Below are 22,640 nucleotides of genomic sequence, written 5' to 3' on the forward strand. Positions count from 1 at the left end.
ATATATATATATATATATATATATATATATATATATATATATATATATATATGTTCCTAATCATCTTCTAAAAATCACGTACTTTGGAGTATTTTCTTAAGGTTCGTAAAGAGTGTTTTGCACTGTGTCTTCTTGATTTCCACGTTTGCAATGGCTCCACCCAGGAAGAACTGAAGCGCTGTCTTGTGAGCATGACGTCAGTGGGCTGTCTTCCCCAGCCAGTTTTTTTTTTCTTGTATAACTATGTAAATGGACGAAAGGTCCTCAGGTCTTTTCCATCTTCAGTTTCTATGACTGTGGAATAAATGTTCAGAGAGAAACTTCACTTGCAGATACGCTGCTGTCATTGTCTTGGGGGATGTCAGATGGTGAAATGGTCCCAATTTCTTCCTCATGGAGGACCCACTAACGCTGTGCTTTATGCTTGCTTCTTTGGTAAGAGTCTAAAGGAGCAGGGCAGAAGATCTGCTAAGAGAACTCGGAGTATTGGTATTGTGTAGTAGGACTGCAATGATTTCATCTGGGAAAAGTATTTTAGGAAGAACTCACGACAGTAGTAAGAGGTTGTTGACAAATGCTGCCCAAATTTAGCAATTCTAACACCTGCTTAAAGGGGGCCGGGCGGTGATGCACCGGGTTAAGAGCACATAGCACGAAGTGCAAGGGCCCAAGCAAGGATCCAGATTCAAGCCACCGGCTCCCCACCTATACGGGGGTGTGTGTGTGTGTGTGTGTGTGTGTGTGTGTGTGTGTGTGAGGGGGACGGGGAAAGCTTCATGAGTAGTGAAGCAAATCTTCAGGTAGGTGTCTATCTTTCTCTCTCTCTTTGTCTCTCCCCTCTCAATTTCTCTCTGTCCTATGAAAAACAAACAAACAAAAAAACTAGAAAGAAAAGAGAGAGAAACATCAACTAGGAGCAGTGGCTTCATAGTACTGGCACCGAGCCCAGGGCTAACCCTGGTGGGGAAAAATAAACTGCAGAGACAGCACAATTCTAGAACAATACTAGTGTCAGAGTTCTGATCATTGCCTTACAACTTCCTCTTTTTCCTCTCACCCCTCTTTAATTTTTCTGCCATACCACCCCCCATGGTGCAGCCTGGCCCCCAGCTATACAGAACAGAGGCAACAAGATGCAGTAACTGTGATTACCGTGGTGCGCTGAACTCATACCATAGCCCGAGTCTCACCGCGAGCGTCTCAGTATCCTTTTTGATTTCTACCCAACTGAGAAGTAGTGCAAACACTGTGCAGGGGAGCTGGGCAGAGGCACACTGGGTAAGCGCACATAGTACCAAGTGCAAGGACCTGCACAGGGATCTATCTGGGTTCGAGCCCCCAGCTCCCTACCTGCGGGGGGGGATGCTTCATGAGTGGTAAAGCAGGTCTGCAGGCATCTATCTTTCTCCCTTTCTGTCTTCTCCTCCCCTCAATTTTACTCTGCCCTATCCAATTAAAAGAGACAAAGGAAAGAAAAAGGCCTCCAGGAGCAGCGGACTCATAGTGCTGGCACTGAGCCCCAGAGCACCCTGAAGACAAAACAAAAAAACAAAAAAACACCACTGTGCAGGCCTTCCCACACAAGGGGCTAGTAAACTTTTGCCTTTGTGAAACTGCATGCGGAATACACTCTCCACACACACCTTTGGGAAATACAGACAAGGGGCCAGGGGGTGGCACATCTGTTTGAGTGCACAAGGACCCAGGTTCAAGCCCCCGGTCCCCACCTGCAGGGGAAAGCTTCATGAGTGGTGAAGTAGTGTTGCAGGTGTATCTCTCTCTCTCTCTCTCTCTCTATCTCCCCCTTCCCTCTCACTTTCTGGCTGTCTCTACCAAATAAAGGTAATATAAAAAAAAAATTAAAAAGGAAAACCACCCGTGTCAAGTCTCACAGAAATATAAGCAAACTGTAAATAAAGCCCACTGTAATTCACACGCCAACTTGTTTTGTATCCATCCTTCATTCATTCATTTTTGGGTGATCACTTGAAGCCACCAGGCATTGGGCTACCTATGGAAAATTCAAATGTAGAAACCGATGCCATGGAATTCTGTCTAGTCAGCGGTAGTATGACTGAAAACTATCAAGTCAACATGACATGAAGTCTGATGAAGAATGGCACTTGGGGGACTACCGGAGCAGACTCCGTGTGCGCATGTGCGCGATGGAAGGCGGGCTAACAAGCGCCCCAGATAATGAAACCGCATGTGCACACCTCAGAACACAGGCAGCTTGGCGGCTGTGGGCGGGGGGTGGCCCACTGGTCAAGTGCACATAGTACGAAGTGCAAAGACCAGCGCAGGAATCCAGGTGTGAGCCCCGACTCCCTACCTGCAGGGGAGACGCTTCACAAGCATCTGTCTTCACAAGTGTCTGTCTTTCTCTCCCCCTCTCTGTCTTCCCCTCCTCCATTTCTCTCTGTCCTATCCAACAACAATGACATCAATAACCACAATGTTAAACAAAAACGGCAACAAAAGAGAAAAATAAATACTAAAAAAAAAAAAAGTCCAAACAAAACAGAAACGTGGAAACCGTAAGATTTGTGAGAACTCTGAGGTGGAGGGTGAGGATACAGAACTTGGGTTGTCAGTACATTGTCATCTTACAATCTTGTAACCTGTTATTAATAATAAAAATTAAAGGGGCCTCGTGGTGGTGCACCTGGTTGAGCGCACATGTTACAGTGTGCAAGGATCCTGGTTCGAGCCCCCGGCCTCCACCTGCAGGGGGAAAACTTCACAAGTGTTGAAGCTGGGCTGCTGGTGTCTCTCTGTCGCTCTCCCTATCACCCTTTTCCCTCTTGATTTCTGGCTGTTTCTATCCAGTAAATAAATAAATAAATAAATAAATAAACATAATAAATTTTTTAAAAAACAAAAGAAAGAAGAAAAAAAGGTAGAAATCTGCAGTAATAGCTGGGGCAAAAGAAACTATCCTGGGTTGCTTCTAACAGGTGTTCATTCCAGAACTGTTAACACTACGAGGTAAGTCATATATTTATCTTAATCCAAATGTATAGAGCTCCTTCGGTTTATGAAGAAAGGGTGTGTCTATTTAAAGAACTTTCAAAGAATAAATTGACTTTGCACATCTAGTACAAAGATGTCACAGAAGCAAGGGAACCGGATTAACTCGGTCATGCAAATCTTCACTCACTTTCTCTACTAGATACTGGCTGTCAAAATATTGTCCTTTCCGTGTCCCAGCGAGTCAGTTGGGGAGCCGGCTGGTGACGCACTTGGTCGAGTGCACACGTTACAAAACACAAGGGCCAGGAGACGGGCAGTAGCACAGCGGGTTAAGCACACGTGGTGCAAAGCCCAAGGATCAGTGTAAGGGTCTCGGTTCGAGCCCCTGGCTCCCCACCTGCAGGGGGGCCGCTTCACAAGCATTGAAGCAGGTCTGCAGGTGTGTCTTTCTCTCCCCCTCTCTGTCTTCCCCTCCTCTCTCGATTTCTCTCTGCCCTATCCAATCACAACAACAATAATAACTACAACAATAAAACAAGGGCAAAAAAGGGAGTAAGGAAGTAAATATTAAAATGTAAAATAAAAACAACAAAATCTGCAAGGACCCAGGTTCAGGCCTCCAGGGGGGAGACTGGGAAGCTTCCCAAGGGTGAGGCAGTGCTGCAGGTGTCTGTCTTTTTCTCTATGTCCTTTTCCCTCTTGATTTCAGGCTGTCTCTAAACAATAAATATAATAATTTTCACAAAACATAAAATAAGTTACAATTATGACATGCTATATAAGTAAACTACTGTCTGTTGTTAGGAAGTAACCAAACTTAGGTAGAAATCCCCAAAAGGTGAAACTCCATTTTAACAGTAGGACAACTGTAGCTATCTAGGAAATTAAGTTATTACCATGCCGGGGGTTGGTTATATTAATTCAGTTGAACATATTCCCAACTTTTTAAAAATAAATATTTTTATTATTATCTTTATTTATTTGAGACAACCAAAAATTGAGATGGAAGGGGAAAGATAGGGAGACAGACAGAAGGGCTCAAACCTGGGTCCCTGCGCACTGTAACGTGTGTAACCAAGTGTGCCACTACCTGGCCCCATACCCAACTCTTAACAGCCAAGTAGTATTCCACTGTGTACATAGACCACAGCTTGCTCAGCCACTCAGCTGTTGTTGGACACTTGGGTTGCTTCCAGGTTTGGGCTCTTACAAATTGTGCTGCTATGAACATAGGTGTACACAACTTTTTGGATGGGTGTGTTGGGTTCCCTAGGATATATACCCAAGAGAGGAATTGCAGGGTCATAGGGTGGGTCCATTTTTAGCCTTCTGAGAGTTCTCCAGACTGTTCTCCACAGGGGTTGGACCCACTGACATTCCCACCAGCAGTGCAGGAAGGTTCCTTCACCCCCACAACCTCTCCAACATTTGATGTTGCTGCTGTTTCCGATGTGTGACTTTCTCACAGGGCTGAAGTGGTGGTATCTCATTGTTTGTCTTTATTCTCTATCAGTGACTTGGAGCGTTTTTTCATGTCTGTTGATCTTTTGGATCTCTTTTTCTTTTCTTTTTAAAAAAATTTTATTTATAAAATGGAAACACTGACAAAAAAACATAGGACAAGAGGGGTACAATTCCCACCACCAAAACTCCATATCCAATCCCCTCCCCTGATAGCTTTCCTATTCTTTATCCCTCTGGAAGTATGGACCCAAGGTCACTGTGGGTTGCAGAAGGTGGAAGGTCTGGCTTCTGTAATTGCTTCCCTGCTGAATATGGGTGTTGACACATCAATCCATACTCAGCCTCTCTCTCTCTTTCCCTAGTGGGGAAGGGTTCTAGGGAGGCACGGCTCCAGGACACATGGTGGGGTCATCTGTCCAGGGAAGTCAGGTTGGCATCATGTTAGCATCGTCCAAGGGTGTCTACCATCAGACGGGTACTCAGTCCTTTACTGTCCAGACCATCCCCATAGGCCTCGTTAATCATTCAAGCGGTGTGTGCATAGTGCTGTGTGCACTGAATATGTGCACTGTGGCTCTTCAAGAACCACAAATTCATGTTAGGGCTGGGAAGATAGCATAGTGGTGAAGAAAACGCCCTTTCATGCCTGAGGCTCTGAGTTCCCAGGTTCAGTCCTCAGCATCACTATAAGCCAGAGCCGAGCAGTGTTCTGGTGTTTCTCTTTGTCATAAATAAATAGATTAATTAGTTAATTAATATCAGGTTAAATGCATTAATGTGCACCTGAATACTTTTGAAAAAGATCCTTATAATAAGTAAGAAGGTGAATTAAGCCTGGTAGGTAAAACACATCAACTCTGATTTGGGTCAAAACTGCCAAGACATTTCCAAGATAACAAAACAACAACAACAAAAATGTTGCTTTAAAAGGGCGAGAGGTGGCAGCTCAGTGTAACGGAATTTGTTTGCCTAAGGCTCCAGAGGCCACAGGCCCAATCCCCAGCACTACCTTATACCACCCCTGAGCAAAGAAAGCTCTATTCTATCCTCTCCCTCATCTTTTATAATAGGCAAAATAATTTTAAAAAATCTTTTATTATTAGAGACAGAGAAATTGAGAGAGAAGGGAAAAATAGCGAGGCAAAGGGACAGAGAGATACCTGCAGCCCTGATTCCCTACTCATGAAGCCCCCCCCCACCCCGTGCTGACCAGGGGCTTGAACCTGGGTCCTTGCACATTATTACATGTGCACTTAACCAGGTGCACTACCACCTGGCCACGTAAAATAACTATCTTTAAAATAAAGTCTGTTAAAACAAGACTCCCCTCACAAGACCAGAAGTGTTTGAAAACACACACACACATATACACACACACACACACACACACACACACACACACACACGCCTCCCCCAGTAATTACACAATAGTCTTTGAAAGTGGCAGTTTGGGACATTATTTTAAAGAAACAATGTTTTAATGTTCCTGTATCTATAAAGTGATTCTTAATTTTGAGATATTAATGCAGTTTCAAAATTCTTTTATGGGTTTAAAAAAAGCAGCAGCTATGAATGGTGTATATACAGCAAACACAGACTCTGGTACACTCATCCATTTGAACTCTTCCACAGAGAGAAGCCCTAATCACTATTTTTATCATTATCTGAAAATGCCCTTCAGAACATACTGCATTGCCTGGATGTTTAGATAACTGGAATACAGGCTCTCCAGCTTCCCCAGCCAGAGCAACTTCTCTTTTTTTAAAAAAATATTTTATTTACTTACTTATTGGCTAGAGACAGAAAGAAACTGATGGGGGGGGGGGAGGATACACACACACACACACACATGCATATATACACATATATACCATATATACCTATAGAGAGAGGGAGAGTCACAGCCCTGCTTCACCGCTCATGAAGCTTTCCCCCTGCAGGTGGGGAGTACCAGGCTTGAACCTGGGTCCTTGGGCACTGCAATGTGTGCGCTTAACCAGGTGTGCCACCGCCTGGCCCCAGGGAAAGTTCTCTTAAAACAAGCTTCCCGTGAGATTAGTAGTGAGGAGCCCATGACCCTCTGGTGATCCCGGAAGATTCCCAACTAGAGTCCGTTCATAACCCAGACCACAGAACTGTATGCAATTCACACAAGCCCTGCCGATGACTACAGGCAGTGATCACAAAAGGACACAGAGTTTGCACTTAACCGTTTTCTAGGATAGGTGGTAGTCAAGAGAGTCATTCTTTACAACTCCTTACTAGAAATAGGTAAGACTTCTGATTTGCTACTTACTGTGAAATGTATCATTAAAGAAAGTCTATCAACCTAAAGTTGCGGGCAGGTAGCACTAGGGAAAATAAGCAATCTCTCACCCACAGAGTGAATACAGTAAGGAACTGAACAGTCCAATACATAGTCATCTTTGGGGCATACCCTCTTCATAGAATAGACTTGGTAAACTGAGGAAACAAATGCTTCAACTTATCAAAGAAATCTATTTAAACACGGTCATTTAACATAGGCTGATTATTTCTGCTTGCAAGAGTTCAATTTCGGGGACAGTGAGTATAAAATTAGTTACTAATGACAAAGACAGAAGTTTCAAAACAACACTCAAAAGCAAACAGAATCCTGCTTTAATTCATGTTTGAGAAGTGCAAAGTCTTAACAGAAACACTGCAAAGAATTCTCTGGAAAACAAAGACCAATGCAAACCCTACAGAGAGGAAGAGCAATTCATGGCTCACCCAGGCCTCCCTGTAGCAGGTTCCCACATCCTCCAAAAAAAAAAAAAGACTTTACCATTTCAGTTCTGTTCCTCATCCTCTCCCATCTTGAGTTCATTGATACAAGGGGTTATACTGTTTGCAATTCTTTTGGTCTTAAGATATTGTGAGTAAAGTATTCAGAAAACTTAAATAACTTTAACAAGGTAACCACCTGACCCTGATAAGTCACCTGGCTAATGAACAAGAAATGGACTGAATCATCCTGGACATAATTTCATGAAGGACTTAAGCTATCCAGGGGAACGAGGGGAAAAAATTAGCATAATTCCACCATATTCTAATCCAGGTTTAGAAAAAGTCTACAAACCAAATCAAAGAAAGTTTACGTCCATAGGTAGCTTGTTCCTGAAAGGTCAGTCAGCCTACCTCCCCAACATAGCTGCCCCTCTCCACTCTGCCTTGTTCCCTTCTCTAACTTAAAAACATCAACCTGATGCTCTTCTTCAGAAGGAATGGATGACTTGTTACCATAGAGAGCCTGGAAAGGAAGCGGCTGCAAACCCGAAAAGCAGTCAGGCTAGACAAGGAAGCGATGTCTGCCTCTAATTCATTCTAAAACCCAAGACTTACATCAGCCAGTCCTCCCCCTGCAGTTATCTAAGTATCAGCAAACCAAGTCTGGGAAGGGAAGGTGGCTGACGGAGAAGTGCCCTGTAAGCGGCAGGCAGCAGTCGAGGAGAGAAGAGGCCGAGGGAGGTGTGGTGGCTGCGGAATGCGGTGTCCGTCTGGCCAGCCCCTCCTCGCTGGGCTCGGTCAGCCGATGTAGATGCGGTGGAAATCGTTGGCACCGAAGGCAGCGTTGCACTTGGGACACTTGCGCTGTCGTGTGTCGTAGCGTGTCTTCACACACTCAAAGCAGAAGACGTGGAAACACTTGGTAAGCACAGCGTCCTTTTTCCGCATGTTGCAACAGGGACAGGTCAGGCGTGCCTGGAAAGGAAAGAGGGCAGGATCTGAGTAGTCCTGAAGGTTTGCGATCCAAATGACTCAGCCGCAAGAAAACTACGAGAAAATCCACTAAGCACCACAAGCACCACCACCACCATGGCACCACCACCCGCAGGGGCCCCAAGACATCACTAGAACAGTTTTTCTAACCTTGTAATCCTTAATCTCCTCCATCAGAATCTCATCACATTTGGGTACATTGTCTGGCTTCTTTGTGGTCTCCAGCTTCCTTCGAAGTCTAGAGATGTCCTCCTACAGAAGGGTAACAGACCCATCAGAAGTGCCCCCAATCTGCTTTTTTTTTTTTTTTTTTTTTTTTTTTTTTTTAAGAAAAACAATCGTCCCAACAAAGTCTTCCAAAATAACTAAAATTCTGTTATGGAATAAAGGAGTTTCTGTACTTCCTTTCATGCCCAGTCATTTTTAGAAATAGAGACTAACATGGCTAAATGTTTTCATTTATTTCACTAGCTGACATTATATCCAACTATCACAGCAAGTAGTTCTGTGAAAACATTATTTAGAATTTAGAAAGACTGGATTTAAACAAAAAGAAGATGACAAGGATGATGAAAAAGAAGAGAGGGAAAAGAAGAAATGGAGGGGAGTGAAAAGAGAAGGGAAGGGGAGGGGAGGGGAGGGGAGGGGGAGAGGGAGGAGAGAGGAGAGGAGAGGAGAGGAGAGGAGAGGAGAGGAGAGGAGAGGAGAGGAGAGGAGAGGAGAGGAGAGGAGAGGAGAGGAGAGGAGAGGAGAGGAGAGGAGAGGAGAGGAGAGGAGGGGAGGGGAGATGGAGCCCAGGATATGGCTCAGGAAACAGGATGCTTCCCTTACTAGGCCTGAAGCCCTGTATCAATTCCCAGGCACCACATGAGGTTTCAAGGACAGCACCAGGGGAATTCCAAGAGCAGGGGAGTGGTCAATGTCCATCCTTTATGTATCTTTCTAGTTCGATCTAAAATTTAAAAAGAGAACTTGAAAAATGTGGGCCCAGATACAGTGCAGCAGCACTGCGCATGCCTAAGGTCCCGGGTTCAATCTCTGCCACTACCACAAAAAAAGGGGAACATTTGAGCGACCACTCTAAGATACTTAGTTTCAAACCGGAGATAACTTGAATTCAAATAATCTACAAATCTATAAATAAAATAAAAATATAAGTGTATATAAATAAAAATGTGTGGCCAGGAGATGGCTCAATAGATAAAGGGTTGGACTGTGAAACACCAAGTCCTGAGTTCAATACCTGGTGTCACATGTGCCAGGGTAATACTCTGATTCTCTCTCCCTCTCTCAGAAAGAAATCAGTCTTAAAACAAAATATGCACAACAAAAACCACCACAACAAAAAATTAACAGTTGGCATTCCAAATATGGAAAACTTGTGGAAGAATTTTCTAAAACACTCTTAATGTTGTTACACTGCTACTCCTTCACAAATCAACTACATTCATTTAATAAGAATTTGTTTCAGGGAGTCGGGCGGTAGCTCAGCGGGTTAAGCATAGGTGGTGCAAAGCACAAGGACCGGCTTAAGGATCCAGGTCCGAGCCCCTGACTCCCCACCTGCAGGGGAATCGCTTCACAAGTGGTGAAACAGGTCTGCAGGTATCTTTCTCTCCCCCTGTCTTCCCCTCCTCTTTCCATTTCCCTTTGTCCTAGCCAAGGATAACAACATCAATAACAACAACAATAATAACTACAGCAATAAAACAACAAGGGCAACAAAAAGGGAATAAATAAATATTTTTAAAAAATTTTTTTAATTTAAAAAAAAAATTATTCCACGCCGATCAGGCACTCGGTACCATGACCAGCTTTGGGGATATGGCTGTGTAGAAGAAAACCAAGAAAACTTGGTCTCTTAAGGAATTTATAACCAAATGGAAAATGATATATACACTAGACTAATGACTCTTTTGAAGCATGGGCCACTTCAGACCTTCAAAATACCTAAAAGGAAGGGAGGAAGGGAGGGAGGGAGGGAGGGTGGGGAGAGGAGAAACACCGATTAATCTAACCTGGGCTCGTTTAAAATTGAACATGTCTTTTTCTTTGGTGACACTGTTCTCGACAATCTCATCCTGAAAATCATGTAACTTCTTCTGAGCCAACTCCAACTGTGACTTGAGGTCGTCTGCCAGCTGAGCTGCCTCCATCGCCTGTGACAGAGGAGTGAACAGCATTGTCTTAGCACTGACGGAAGATGCTGACCAAGGCAGAGACTGAATCCGTAACTTCACCTCTAGAGACTGCTCAACTTACTTTGTTCCTTTGAGGAACTACCGAATAAGCCGTCATACCTTGCGTTTACTCATCTCTAGTGCCTGGGTCCTAAGGCCCAGTTCCTTCTCCCCTGTGCCAATGTTGCTTTGTAAGAGATGCTCTTTCTCTTCCAGTTTCCTTACTACTTGTAACTGGGCATCAACCTTTGAAGAAGAAAAACACATTTTTAACACAAACAGAAAGGGAAAAAAAAAAAAAAAAACCCAAACAAAACAGATGAGACCCTTGTAGTCCCCAGGCCTATGCCAGAACCCTGTTAGAAACCTTCAAACTGTGACTAATTATTATCCAAACACATGGAGAACAAAAAAATATCTGTAAGACAACTTTTAAGGTTTCCCATACCGCCTTCCAGAAATTTGTGAAATGCATGGCACGTGTATACAAAAACACATACGTTTAACGTGAGAGCAAATCACTAAATGATATATTGTAGACATTTGTCCATATAAGCAGAATCACATCTGTTTGAACAGCTTCATCAAATCCATCTGGGGGGAGGTGAAATTTACTGCAGTATGCTAATTACTTGTCAAGTTTCCTTGCAACTAGGATAATCATGTTTTTTATGTTTAAAAAAAAAAATGCCGTATCTCAACAAAATTCTAGAAAGAGTCGTTTATTACCTGAGTTTTCAAAGTCAAAACTTGGTCTGCTAGCTCCTCCTTCTCTTCCTTCAGTAACTTGTGGATCTGATTGGACTTGATGCGTTCTGACATGAGCTTGAAGTTGGCGTCATCCTTCTCCCGCAGCTGCTGCATCAGACGAATATTTTGCTCCTGCATGTCTTCAAACGCCTGACCTGTGACGTCCATCTCAGACAGGAGGGCTTCCTCCTCCTACAGTGAGTAAGGTCCTTCGTTTTAATAAGGTCTCCTAACTCCAAAGAAAAGCCCACAGAAAACCAGGATTAAACTCAACAAGAAAACAAATGACCCCATCCAAAAATGGGGAGAGGACATGGACAGAATATTCACCACAGAAGAGATCCAAAAGGCTGAGAAACATGAAAAAATGCTCCAAGTCTTTTGATTGTCAGAGAAATACAAATAAAGTCAACAATGAGATACCACTTTACTCCTGTGAGAATGTCATATATCAGAAAAGGTAGCAGCAGCAAATGCTGGAGAGGGTGTGGGGTCAAAGGAACCCTCCTACACTGCTGGTTGGGAATGTCAGTTGGTCCAACCTCTGTGGAGAAAAGTCTGGAGAACTCTCAGAAGGCTAGAAATGGACCTACCCTATGATCCTGCAATTTCTCTCCTGGGGATATATCCTAAGGAACCCAACACATCCATCCAAAAAGATCTGTGTACACATATGTTCTTGGCAGCACAATTTGTAATAGCCAAAACCTGGAAGCAACCCAGGTGTCCAACAACAGATGAGTGGCTGAGCAAGTTGTGGTATATATACACCATGGAATACTACTCAGCTATAAAAATGGTGACACCACCATTTTCAGCTGATCTTGGATGGATGTTATCTCCTCAGGGTATTGCTAATTCAGTTAAAACCATTGCAACAGTTGCTAAGGATGCTTCCACCTTCCCAACGTGCCTTTTGCCTCTCTCCACCCCCTTTCCTAGCCAATCCGGTCCTGACTTGCCATTTCCGGAATTCTTCCATAAAAGCCACTCAGCTTTCGCTCTCTTTGCTCTTTTCTCTTCCACCACCAACCTGGAGAAGTGCTGTCAGGCATAGTGGGAGGTGACCATTTTGCTAGCTCCACGTGGCCCGAACTGCTGTGCCTATACCCAATTCTGGGGCGCCCACGTGAATAAAGATTTGTGTTCCCACTCCCCCACAGGTTCCTGGTGTCTTCTCTCTCCCCCGAGACGCAACCCGACATTTTAAGATTTTATTTATTTATTAATGAGAAACATAGGAGGTGAGAGAAAGAGCCAGGCATCACTCTGGGACATGTGCTGCCAGGGAGTGAACTCAGGACCTCATGCTCGAGAGTCCGATGCCTTACCCACTGCGCCACCTCCCGGAACCACCTGTCAAGTGACTTCCCCTTCGGTTGTTGAAGCAGAGAGAACGCTCACCTGCTTGGCCATGGCCAGCTTCTTCTGCAGGTATTCAATCTGCTCCTCCACCGCCCGGATCTTCCTCAAGGCATCCTCATCAGCCATCTTCTTGTTCTCTTTTTTTTCTTTATCCTCCAGATCCTTGAGTCGTTGCCGTAGGTCTTCCAGCTAAAGAAGGAAAGACATCACACCAATACAGAGAAATAGCCGTGATACGATCTTTAAAAAAAAAAATTGAGAAGAGGGAGTCGGTAGCGCAGCGGGTTAAGCGCACGTGGTGCAAAGCGCAAGGACTGGCAGAAGGATCCTGGTTCAAGCCCCTGGCTCCCCACCTGCAGGGGAGTTCCTTCACAGGCGGTGAAGCAGGTCTGCAGGTGTCTGTCTTTCTCTCCCCCTCTCTGTCTTCCCCTCCTCTCTCCATTTCTCTCTGTCCTATCCAACAATGACAACATCAATAACAACAACAATAACTACAACAACAATAAAAAACAAGGGCAACAAAAGGGAAAATAAATAAATACAGAAAAAATTTAGGAAAAAAATATTTTTGAAAAATTGAGAGAGGGAGTCGGGCTGTAGCGCAGCGGGTTAAGCGCAGGTGGCGCAAAGCACAAGGACCCGGCATAAGGATCCCAGTTCGAACCCCGGCTCCCCACCTGCAGGGGAGTCGCTTCACAGGCGGTGAAGCAGGTCTGCATGTGTCTATCTCTCTCTCCTCCTCTCTGTCTTCCCCTCCTCTCTCCATTTCTCTCTGTCCTATCCAACAACGACGACAACAACAATAATAACTACAACAATAAAACAACAAGGGCAACAAAAGGGAATAAATAAAATAAAAATATTTTTAAAAATTTTAAAAATATAAAAAAATTGAGAGAAAAATTATATACTAATACACCAGATTACAACACTAAGACTTTAACATCATATTTCTATTTAACTAGTGACTTAATAGTGAGTAACAAGGCTGTAAGACAACAGGGGTCCAGTCCCATACAGTTGTCTCTACCAGAGTTCCATGGCCCATCCCCTCCACTGGGAACTTTCCTATTTTTTTTATCCCTCGCTGGGAGCTATGGACCCAGAATCATTATGGGGTACAGAAGGTGGGAGGTCTTTAACATCCCATCTCAACATTATGTGCTTATATGAGAAACACTTAAGATGCTACCTATTTTTCAAAAATGTACATATATGTAATCTTTAGTGGTTTTTACCCTTTCTTTCCAAGCCTCCAAAATTTGAGAGAGTAAGATCTTCCTCACAAAAGTAATCAGGAAAAAGGATTTCTATAACCACGGTTTCTATAGAGGAAGGAGGGTTGAAATTTTTTATAAAGCTACTCCCCCTCTTATCCTATGGCTTTGCCAATTTTTCCATCTTATAAATAAAAATTTTTAAAAAAGAAAAAGAAAAAAGCTGCTATTTCCAGTAATTCTGATACACTTGCCACCTAGTGGAGAATCTAGAAATTGCTATTTCAGAACTTGTTGAGTGGGAATATATTACTGAATTCTAAACACTCACTTCAAAGATAAACTCTATCCTTCAGGGCCAGAAAACAGCTCATGTAAAGAGTGTGCTGCTTTGCCATGTGCAAGACCTAGGTTCAAGCCCTGCTCCCTCTACACTGAAGGAAGCCTTGGGGCCGTGGTCTCTTTCACTGTCTGTATCCCAACAAACAACCTCTATCCTTCAGAAGTGTGAGGGGGAAATTCTACAAATGAGGAAGATTTTAACTGGAGTGACAGGTCATGGCAGACTAGGTTACCTCGGCCTTCGACTTCTTCTCTGCAGCCATGAGCTGCACTTTGTCCCTCTGTTCCTTTGGTGCTGAGCGGTACATATCCAGCAACAACTTCATCTCCTTCTGGCTCTCCTGTGCCTTTCTACAGTGGGGGTGACGGGGGGGGGGGGAGGGAATAAAACAGAGGGCATCAGAGTAAGTGAATCCCGACACGAAATGTCTTAAAACGGCTCTATTTTATACACTATTATCAGACATCTAGAAGATAAAACTTTCTGGTGCTATCAAAATAGTACAGATATACTCAAAGTGGAGAGAAGTTGTATTTGGATGTCATTTCTCCCTTCAGACCAAGTTTCCAGCATGAGGTCATAGGACACACACCTGTGAGACATATTCAATAGGCAAACTTTTAGGATCTCGCTCTTGAGACAGACACAGTAGGCCTGGGATTGGGCCCAAGGATGTATGTTAAACAAGTCACCCAGCTAAGTCTATCACACATGTGGGAAAAACAAATAAAAGGCTTAAAAGAGATCAAGATGCGAGAAAAAACAGCGAGATAAAAATGAAAGATTAAAATCTTGTGCTAGACATGTGACAATGCGCAAGGACCCAGGTTTGAGCCCCCAGTCTCCACCTGCAGGGGGAAAGCTTTGCGAGTGGTGAAGCAAAGTTGCAGATGTCTGTCTCTACCTCTCTATCACCCCCTTCCCTCTAGATTTCTGGCTGTCTCTATACAATAAATAAAATAAAGATAATAAAAAGCATAATACTTAGCTGAATACAATTTCACCTCCTGCTAAATTATCAGACCGCTTAACAGTATTTTCATACCAAAGAAATGCAAACATTGTACGTACACTGGACCCCTCCAATTCAAACATCAATAAAGGGTCAACTATGACCAGGAAGTAAACAGTTCCCCTAGAGAACTGACTGGCTATGTAGAAGAGGCAAGACAGAAAGTCACCAAGGTGTTCTGTCCAGTTAAAAGCCTGTGCAACTGTCTCAATCCCTATGGGAATAAATCGACAAAAGAAGCTCTTCAAATGAGCGGATCTATTCACTAACCAGTTAACTGTCGGGCAAACAGATCAACAGTATTCAAGTTATACTGATAGTGTAATTTCAATTACAATTAGTGCCAGATACAATAAACAGTAACAGTTAATTTCTGAAGGCTTCCATGAGCGTAACTTCAATGACAATCCCCTTTTAATCTAAATTTATGACTACTACTACCATAGGACTGAGACCTGACTACTAGGCCACAGCAGGCCATTTGTAACCTGCACACCTGAGTAAGAGCTGAGAGACCACCCTCACTCTCCAAAGAGAGGCTGGGTCAACATCCTCTGGCACTCGAGGAAGAAGGGTCCTGAAATGAGGGCAGCCTAGCATGTTCCCAGCTGTGACCATGGAACGCAAGTTCAGACTGACAGGGACTCCGAGATCACACAAGCTCCTGTGCTAAGTATGAACAGCCATGGGCCCTAGGTCAGAACTATGGGGGTTACAGTTAACGGTATTTATAGACTTGCCTCATGTTTGGGAGCTACTCTCAGCTCTAATCCAGCTTTCTAGTCCTATTCTCAACTCTGACACCATCTCCCCCAGACAACACCTTTAGGCCACCTGCATGTTAGCTGTCAGGCTCAGATGAAAACTAGGAAAGCCCCTTGGGATAGACCTAAAATAGACTTCCTAGCTTCTTCCAACATGAAGACCCTAAATTTCATCTGCTATAGTCTTACTTTTAGCTTCCTGATTACTACACAATTTGTTCTGCTTTGTATCTTAAGGCTTTTTATTTTATTTTATTTTATTGACTCCAGGGTTGCCACTGGGGCTTGGTACCTGCACCATGAACCCACTGCTCCTGGAGGCCATCTTTTCCCATTTTTTGTTGCCTTTGTTGTTATTACTGTTACTGCTGTTGTTGTCATTGGATATGACAGAGAGAAATCGAAAGAAAAGGGGAAGACAGAGGGGGGAGAGAACCTACTTCACCACTTGTGAAACGACCCCCCCCAGTAGGTGGGGAGCCGGGGGCTCAAACCAGGGTCCTTATGCCGGTCCTTACACCTAGCACCATGTGTCACCCACCCCCATCTTAATGCTTTTTACCTGCCAAGTTGCAGATACTGCCATGACATCATCCTGGCTTCCCTGGGCAGCCAACCTCACCAATGTGTCCTAGAATCCCACCTCCCCAGAGCCCTGCCCCACTATATAGAAACAGGCTGAGAGTATGGATCCACCTGCCAACGGCCCATGTCTAGTGATGAAGCAATTATATGCCAGACCTCCCACCTCTATACCTCATAAAGATCTTTGGTCCACACTCCAGAGGGATAAAGAATAGGGAAGCTTCCAGGAACTGGGTGGTAACACAATACATTAAACACACATACTGTGAAGCACAAGGATAGGAACAAGGATCCTGGTTCAAGCCCCCGGCTCCCCACCTGCAGGGGGGTCACTTCACAAGAGGTGAAGGAGGTCTCCAGGTGTCTATCTTTCTCTCCCCACCGCTACCCCCCATCTTCCCGTCCTCTCTTAATTTCTTTGTCCCATTCAACAATGGCAGTAGCAACAGCAACAGTGGGAAAAGATGGCCATCAGGAAAAGTAGATTCGTGGTGCAGGCAACAAGCTCCAGCAATAACCCTGGAGGCTAATAATAATAATAATAAGGCTTTAAATGGAGGGGATGGGATATGGAACTCTGGTGGTAGGAATTAAATGGAGCTGTACCCCTCTTAACCCACGATCTTGTCAATAATAAAAATATATAAGTAGTAAAATAATAAAAATGAAAGACTTGAGGTCACACCAACTGCACCTATAAACCAAAATGCCAGACTGTCGGGGAAGCGACGGTGTCAGCCAACAGCTGCTACACAGTGTCCTTAGCTCTGCAGTCACAAAGTCGCCCTCAACACCGGCATTGCTCTTACTTGAGTTCAATCTTCAGCTGTTTGATAATTTCGGCTTCCTTTTTCCTTATGTCATCATGCTTCCCCTTCTCTTTATCCTTCAGAGGATCTCTCTCCTTTTCCGACTCTTTTAACTTTTGCTTCTCTCGTTCTCTCTCCTTTTCCTTTTCCCGTTCTCGCTCTCGCTCCCTCTCCTTCTCCCTCCTTTCTCGTTCCCGCTCTTCTTCGTCCCGTTTGGATCTGATCTCACTGACTTCGTCCTGAGAGGCCTTTGATGCCGAGGGCTGCGCGGGCGCGTCCTCAGAGTCCTGCTTAGATTCCGCAGGCTCATCCTTCGTGTCCTCAGTGCTAGACTGGGACTGCAGGAGGGCACTGCCGCTGCGCAGACGTGTCTGAGAGAAGAGAAAAAAAACCAAAGAGTGCATATCACGTACTGACCACACTGCTTTCCTCATAAAAAAAAAAAAAAAAAAATTAAAAAAAAAGCAAAACAAAAAATGAAACAAGCAAAAAAAAAAAAAAAAAGTCTTGACAAACCTCGTATCAAGTAAGAACATTCTACTCCTGGTTACCTTGTTGAGGTCAGACTGGGCCTCTCTCAGTTTCCGCTTATACCTCAGGACTTCCCCTTTCAGCTGATGATTATGATTCTGGAGGCTACTAATAAGGTGACGCATCTCCCGGTTGATAGGACCTTCAACACAACAGGGGAAACTGAGTTTTTTGTTTGTTTGTTTGTTTTTTGCCTCCAGAGTTATTATTGGAGCTCGGTGCCTACACTACAAATCTACTGCTCCTGGATGCCATTTTTTTCCACTTTTGTTGCTTTTGTTGTTTATCGTTATTATTATTGTTCTTGTTATTGCTGTCACTGTTGTTGGATAGGACAGAGAGAAATGGAGAGAGGAGGGGAAGACAGAGAGGGGGAGAGAAAGACAGACACCTGCAGACCTGCTTCACCATCTCTGAAGCGACTCCCCTGCAGGTAGGGAGCCGGGGGCTCAACCCGGATCCTTACGCAGGTCCTTGCACTTTGTGCCACATGTGCTTAACCCTCTGCACTACCGCCCACCCTCTCAAGATTTAGTTAGTTTTTTTAGCACAGCTGAGCTCCACTGAGCACCGGTGAGTTCTAAAGACCATGCATTTCAAGCAAAGCCTTTGTAACCAACAGCCGAGTGAAGTGACGATTACTGTACCTGCTTGCTCGTTGGCTGCAAGAGTCTGTTCAAACTCTATCCTGAGCATCTCGTACTCCTTGCGGACCTGGGCCAGTGTATCCTCTAGCTGGATGACTTCAGTTCTCAGCTTCTTGTGAAGACTAACTTCATCTCGCTAAATGTGCGGGGACAGGGGGTTGTGGAGGGGAAGAAACCAATAAAAGATTATCAGAATGTAGAAACATATCGCCATATATCCTAAGATTATTCATAATGTGTTGGTATGCTTCTAATTCTACTTCTAAAAACCTTTTCTGTTTCATTTGATTTAAATCCCCCCTGCTTAACACTGCATTCTATTTACATAACCACTATTCTATTTACATAACCACTATTAACAAGCACCACCCTCCCTCCAGGGCATTGGTGGTTCAGTGGTAGAATTCTCGCCTGCTCCGCCCCCTCTCCTTGTCACACCCTGATTTTCACCAGTCACTTTTCTCTCCACCCTCTCTGCTTCGCATCCTGTTCCCACCCTACTGGGCTAGTATATTTATAAGGACAAGATTGTTTGTAGTTTTAAGTTTAGCTTAGCTCGGCTTAGATTGTGCTGCGTCCTGCATGAATAAAGAGATACTGCCTACAGCTCAACCATGAGTCCCTGGTCCTCTGTTACCCGCCCGTGAAGCCAGCCCGGTGAAAACAACAATAATGTTTTAAGAAAAAAAAAAACAAAAAAAAAAAACAAGAAAACGACTACTCTGAAATGTTCCAATTCAATCGATACATAATGAACACTAGAAACTACCAAAGACTAGTCTGAGTGTGCAGGGAACGGCTGGAAGAGCACTGGGCCTGCGCGGCTGAGGCGCCTGGTATGACCCTCAGTGACTGATGCATGTGTCAGAGTGGTGCCCTGGCTTGTCTCTTTCTCTCTGTCTCTCTCTGTGTGAAACACACACACACACTCTCTCTCTCTCTCTCTCTAGTAAATAATTTACGTAATGTTTTTGGTGATGCTAAAAAAAATAAAGGAAATGGCCCTAACTCTGAAATAAAAAAAAGAAAAACATCACAATGTAGCTGATGAGCTAAACAATAAGATACAGATAATAAAACTACAAAACACAGATAAGGATCATGTGGAATTCAAGTCATTCGGCAGATAGGCAGTGAAAGGCCAAGTACTACAAGCATCACTTTTAAGGACTGTGGAAGAAACAGAAAGAATGAATGCAAGTGCCCACCTTTATCAAGGTTATTCACACACGCTGTGATAACCTGCATATGCTGGTACAGTTTCTACCAACTACCCCTCCTTCCATCTCATACACCTAAGGCTCTGGCTATCATGAACTATTTTTATACCTGCTTTTCTCACTGCAGGGAACATCTCTTGTTTTTATTTTTATACAGTATTTACTCTTAAGACTCACACTTCACTTCGGCAAACGGAATCAGGAAGGTTACACAGGCAAATGAGATGCGGTGCTTCCTCCATTACTGTTACCTACCACAAGGCATTCGGATGGGTACTATTCTCCCCACTAGACAGTTCAATTCTGGAGGACAAGATGCCCACTTGCTAGAACAGTAAAGGTCTACAGTCATTTTTATAAATATTCGCTGAAGGAGGAAGAGATTCACTGCACACAACAAAGATGAATTGCAAAAATGGTCCGAGGCGGAAAGGTTTACACAAAAATGACGCAGCTAAGTTGTTACCTCGATGAGCTCAACTTGACGCTGATGGGTCCCCCTGGTGCCGTGGAGCAGGGTGCGAGCCTCGTCCAAGTGGGCCTTCAACTGGAGGCTCTCGTTGTACAGGACAGAGAACTGTGACTGCATGCAGCGGTACTCCGGGGTCTCCTTCACCACTTCCTCCACTGCACTCCGCAGTTCCACCTGAAGAAGGCCCCACAGTCAGTCAGACACAGGCTCGGCCTTTGTGCCCTGATTCGAAGCTGAAAATGAAATCTTTTAATTTCATTTTTGCTATTATCTTTATTTATTTATTTATTGGATAGAGACAGCCAGAGATGGGGAGAGAAGGGGGTGACAGAGAGGGAGAGAGACAGAGAGGCACCTGTAGCCCTGCTTTACCACTTTGTGAAGCTGTCCCCCTGCAGGTGGGGACCGGGGGCTCGAACCTGGGTCTTTGTGTACTGTAACATGTGCGCTCAACCAGGTGCACCACCACCCGGCCTCTAAAATCTTAAAACTCCCTGATGTCCTGTGCAACTAGAACAAGCTTTATGGAGAGGAAGAGCAGGACTTTGGTGGAGGCTGTGATGACTTACTTACTATGCAGAGATGTGAAATTATACGCCCTGGAACTATGACTTAACAAAACCCTCTTAAGTCAATGTGCCCACTGTTCCAGTTAAGTCAAATTAACCCTAAATTAAATCAGACCACCTAACAGATGGCACCAGGGTTCTGTCCTCAAAAGCTGTGTTAATTGTAAACCTATATATTTGGTGTTAAGTCTTAATTCAAAGGCATTGCAAGAACCCTACAACATCTGTCAAATCTAGGAAAAGAGCTCCGTGAAATTTTAGAACAACGTTTTAGACACTGCATCAAAGGTGGTTATGCCTTTCCCAAACAACATATTACTTTAATTAACCAAACACCTATATTGTAATTCAAATCGTTTCTATTATCCCAGGTCCAACTTCTTTATCTAGATTTTTACCTGGAAATAAATCACAAGACAGGTGACTGAATGAAAGAAGGAGGAGAAAACTTTCTAATTGATTTTCTTCCCATCTTCCCCACCTCCAGCCCACTCTAAGGGTCTTGTGAAAAGAAAATCCTTTTTTTTTTTTTGGAGTAGGACACCAAAGTAAAAACCCTGGGTTGAGGGTGAGGGTAAAAGTTTGGCTTCATGGGGAGGGGGGGAGGGGAGTGGTGGTAGGGGGATGGGATGGGACACAGTCTTTTGGTGGTGGGAATGGTGTTTATGGACACTCCTATTAATCTGTAGTCATATAAATCACTACTTAATTAATATGAGAGGGGGAAAATTGAATGTCTCACAATTTTTAATACTTAGGCTGAGTCTCTGATATGTTGACCCTCTTAAAAGCTTAGACCAGGGAGAACAGAAGCAACCAGTGGCACAGCTATATACAAATAATGGCAAAGGACATAAATTATGGTGATGCTGTGTATGATACAGCAAATCCTAACAAAGGGATAATTTAAAGTTAACCCAATTAACAAATAATGTGATTATAGCAATAACTATCTATTGTCTTCTTAACCCTAAGACAGCAGGAACCTCCCGCTTCCTCTATAGAGCCTATATTGCCCCCAGTCCTGGAACCTCTACGATGGGGCTCACATTCCTGCATGCTTCACTCAAGTCATACCAAATGATTTTGCATCCACTGATCCCAACCTGATCAACACAATGAGTACCACCTCAGCATGCTTCACTTCAGACTGTGTCCAGAGACGTCAGGCATGGAATGTCAACCCTTCACCTTTATTACTCGGGTGAGACCTTTCCTTTCATGGTATTCTCTTATTCCAGGAGGTTCACTTCCTAACAAAATCCCAAAACCTAGATATAGACCAGGTCCCATAAAAGAGCATATGTTCACATGTATCCATAAATTAGGGCAAAATATATACCTGAAAGCAAAAGTATACAGTAGTCTGTAGTGAGTCAGAATAGAGTTCATAATGAAATAGTATCTAATTAGACTTAGATACCCTCCTCACCTACTTCCTATTACAGTTCTCTCACTCACTCCAAAGCTAACCTTAGCAAAGCAAGGACTGCAAAAGCTGAATAAAGGCAAGAGACTGGCATACTTTAATTCTTCTTCTAGCGTTTGCCCTTCTTCCGTAGCCAGTCAACAGCGTCAGGTTGAGCCTGATGTCAAGTTTCAAGACCTCCTTTGAATCTGGAGAGGTGGCAGTCATTGACTATGTGGGTCATAGTCTGTCTGTAGCCGCAGGAGCAATTCGATAGCGATTGAGGAGGGCCCAGTCATAACGTGCTAGGTCAAAGCCGGGTTGACGCTTGCAGGGGTCTGTGATGAGGTGTTTGTTCTTTACCTCAGCTGACTGCCAACTCTGTTTCCAAGAGACTGAAACAGAGAAGTTCAGCGTAGGCGTAGGGGACCAGATTGGGTGATGAGACGTCAAGCGTTGGACAGGGTGGGCGAAGATATCCGCATATATTGGCAGGTCCAGTCGAGCGTAGACGTGGGAAATGAACTTAGATGATGCCGCATCCCGACGAATATCTGGTGGGGCGATGTTGCTAAGAACTGGCAGCCATG

The 22,640-nt window shown here is 44.1% G+C and overlaps 1 protein-coding gene across 3 annotated transcripts in view; it reads right to left on the reverse strand.

The window, feature by feature from the left end:
* Window positions 1-7,054: 7,054 nt before the first annotated feature.
* Window positions 7,055-22,640, reverse strand: part of RNF20 (ring finger protein 20) — a 31,123-nt gene continuing 15,537 nt past the window's right edge. For all 3 annotated transcript variants that reach the window (XM_060199078.1, XM_060199079.1, XM_060199080.1), the window contains exons 10-20: window positions 20,068-20,247; window positions 18,382-18,517; window positions 17,755-17,876; window positions 17,204-17,574; window positions 14,266-14,383; window positions 12,513-12,662; window positions 11,088-11,300; window positions 10,479-10,604; window positions 10,197-10,337; window positions 8,329-8,430; window positions 7,055-8,160 (exon numbers count right to left, since the gene is read on the reverse strand). In XM_060199078.1, coding sequence (XP_060055061.1) covers window positions 7,984-8,160; window positions 8,329-8,430; window positions 10,197-10,337; window positions 10,479-10,604; window positions 11,088-11,300; window positions 12,513-12,662; window positions 14,266-14,383; window positions 17,204-17,574; window positions 17,755-17,876; window positions 18,382-18,517; window positions 20,068-20,247 — 1,836 coding nt within the window. In that variant the 3' untranslated portion in view covers window positions 7,055-7,983. The remainder of the gene's footprint in view (window positions 8,161-8,328; window positions 8,431-10,196; window positions 10,338-10,478; window positions 10,605-11,087; window positions 11,301-12,512; window positions 12,663-14,265; window positions 14,384-17,203; window positions 17,575-17,754; window positions 17,877-18,381; window positions 18,518-20,067; window positions 20,248-22,640) is intronic.

This window comes from Erinaceus europaeus, chromosome 10 (assembly GCF_950295315.1).
Source record: "Erinaceus europaeus chromosome 10, mEriEur2.1, whole genome shotgun sequence".
NCBI lineage: Eukaryota > Metazoa > Chordata > Mammalia > Eulipotyphla > Erinaceidae > Erinaceus > Erinaceus europaeus.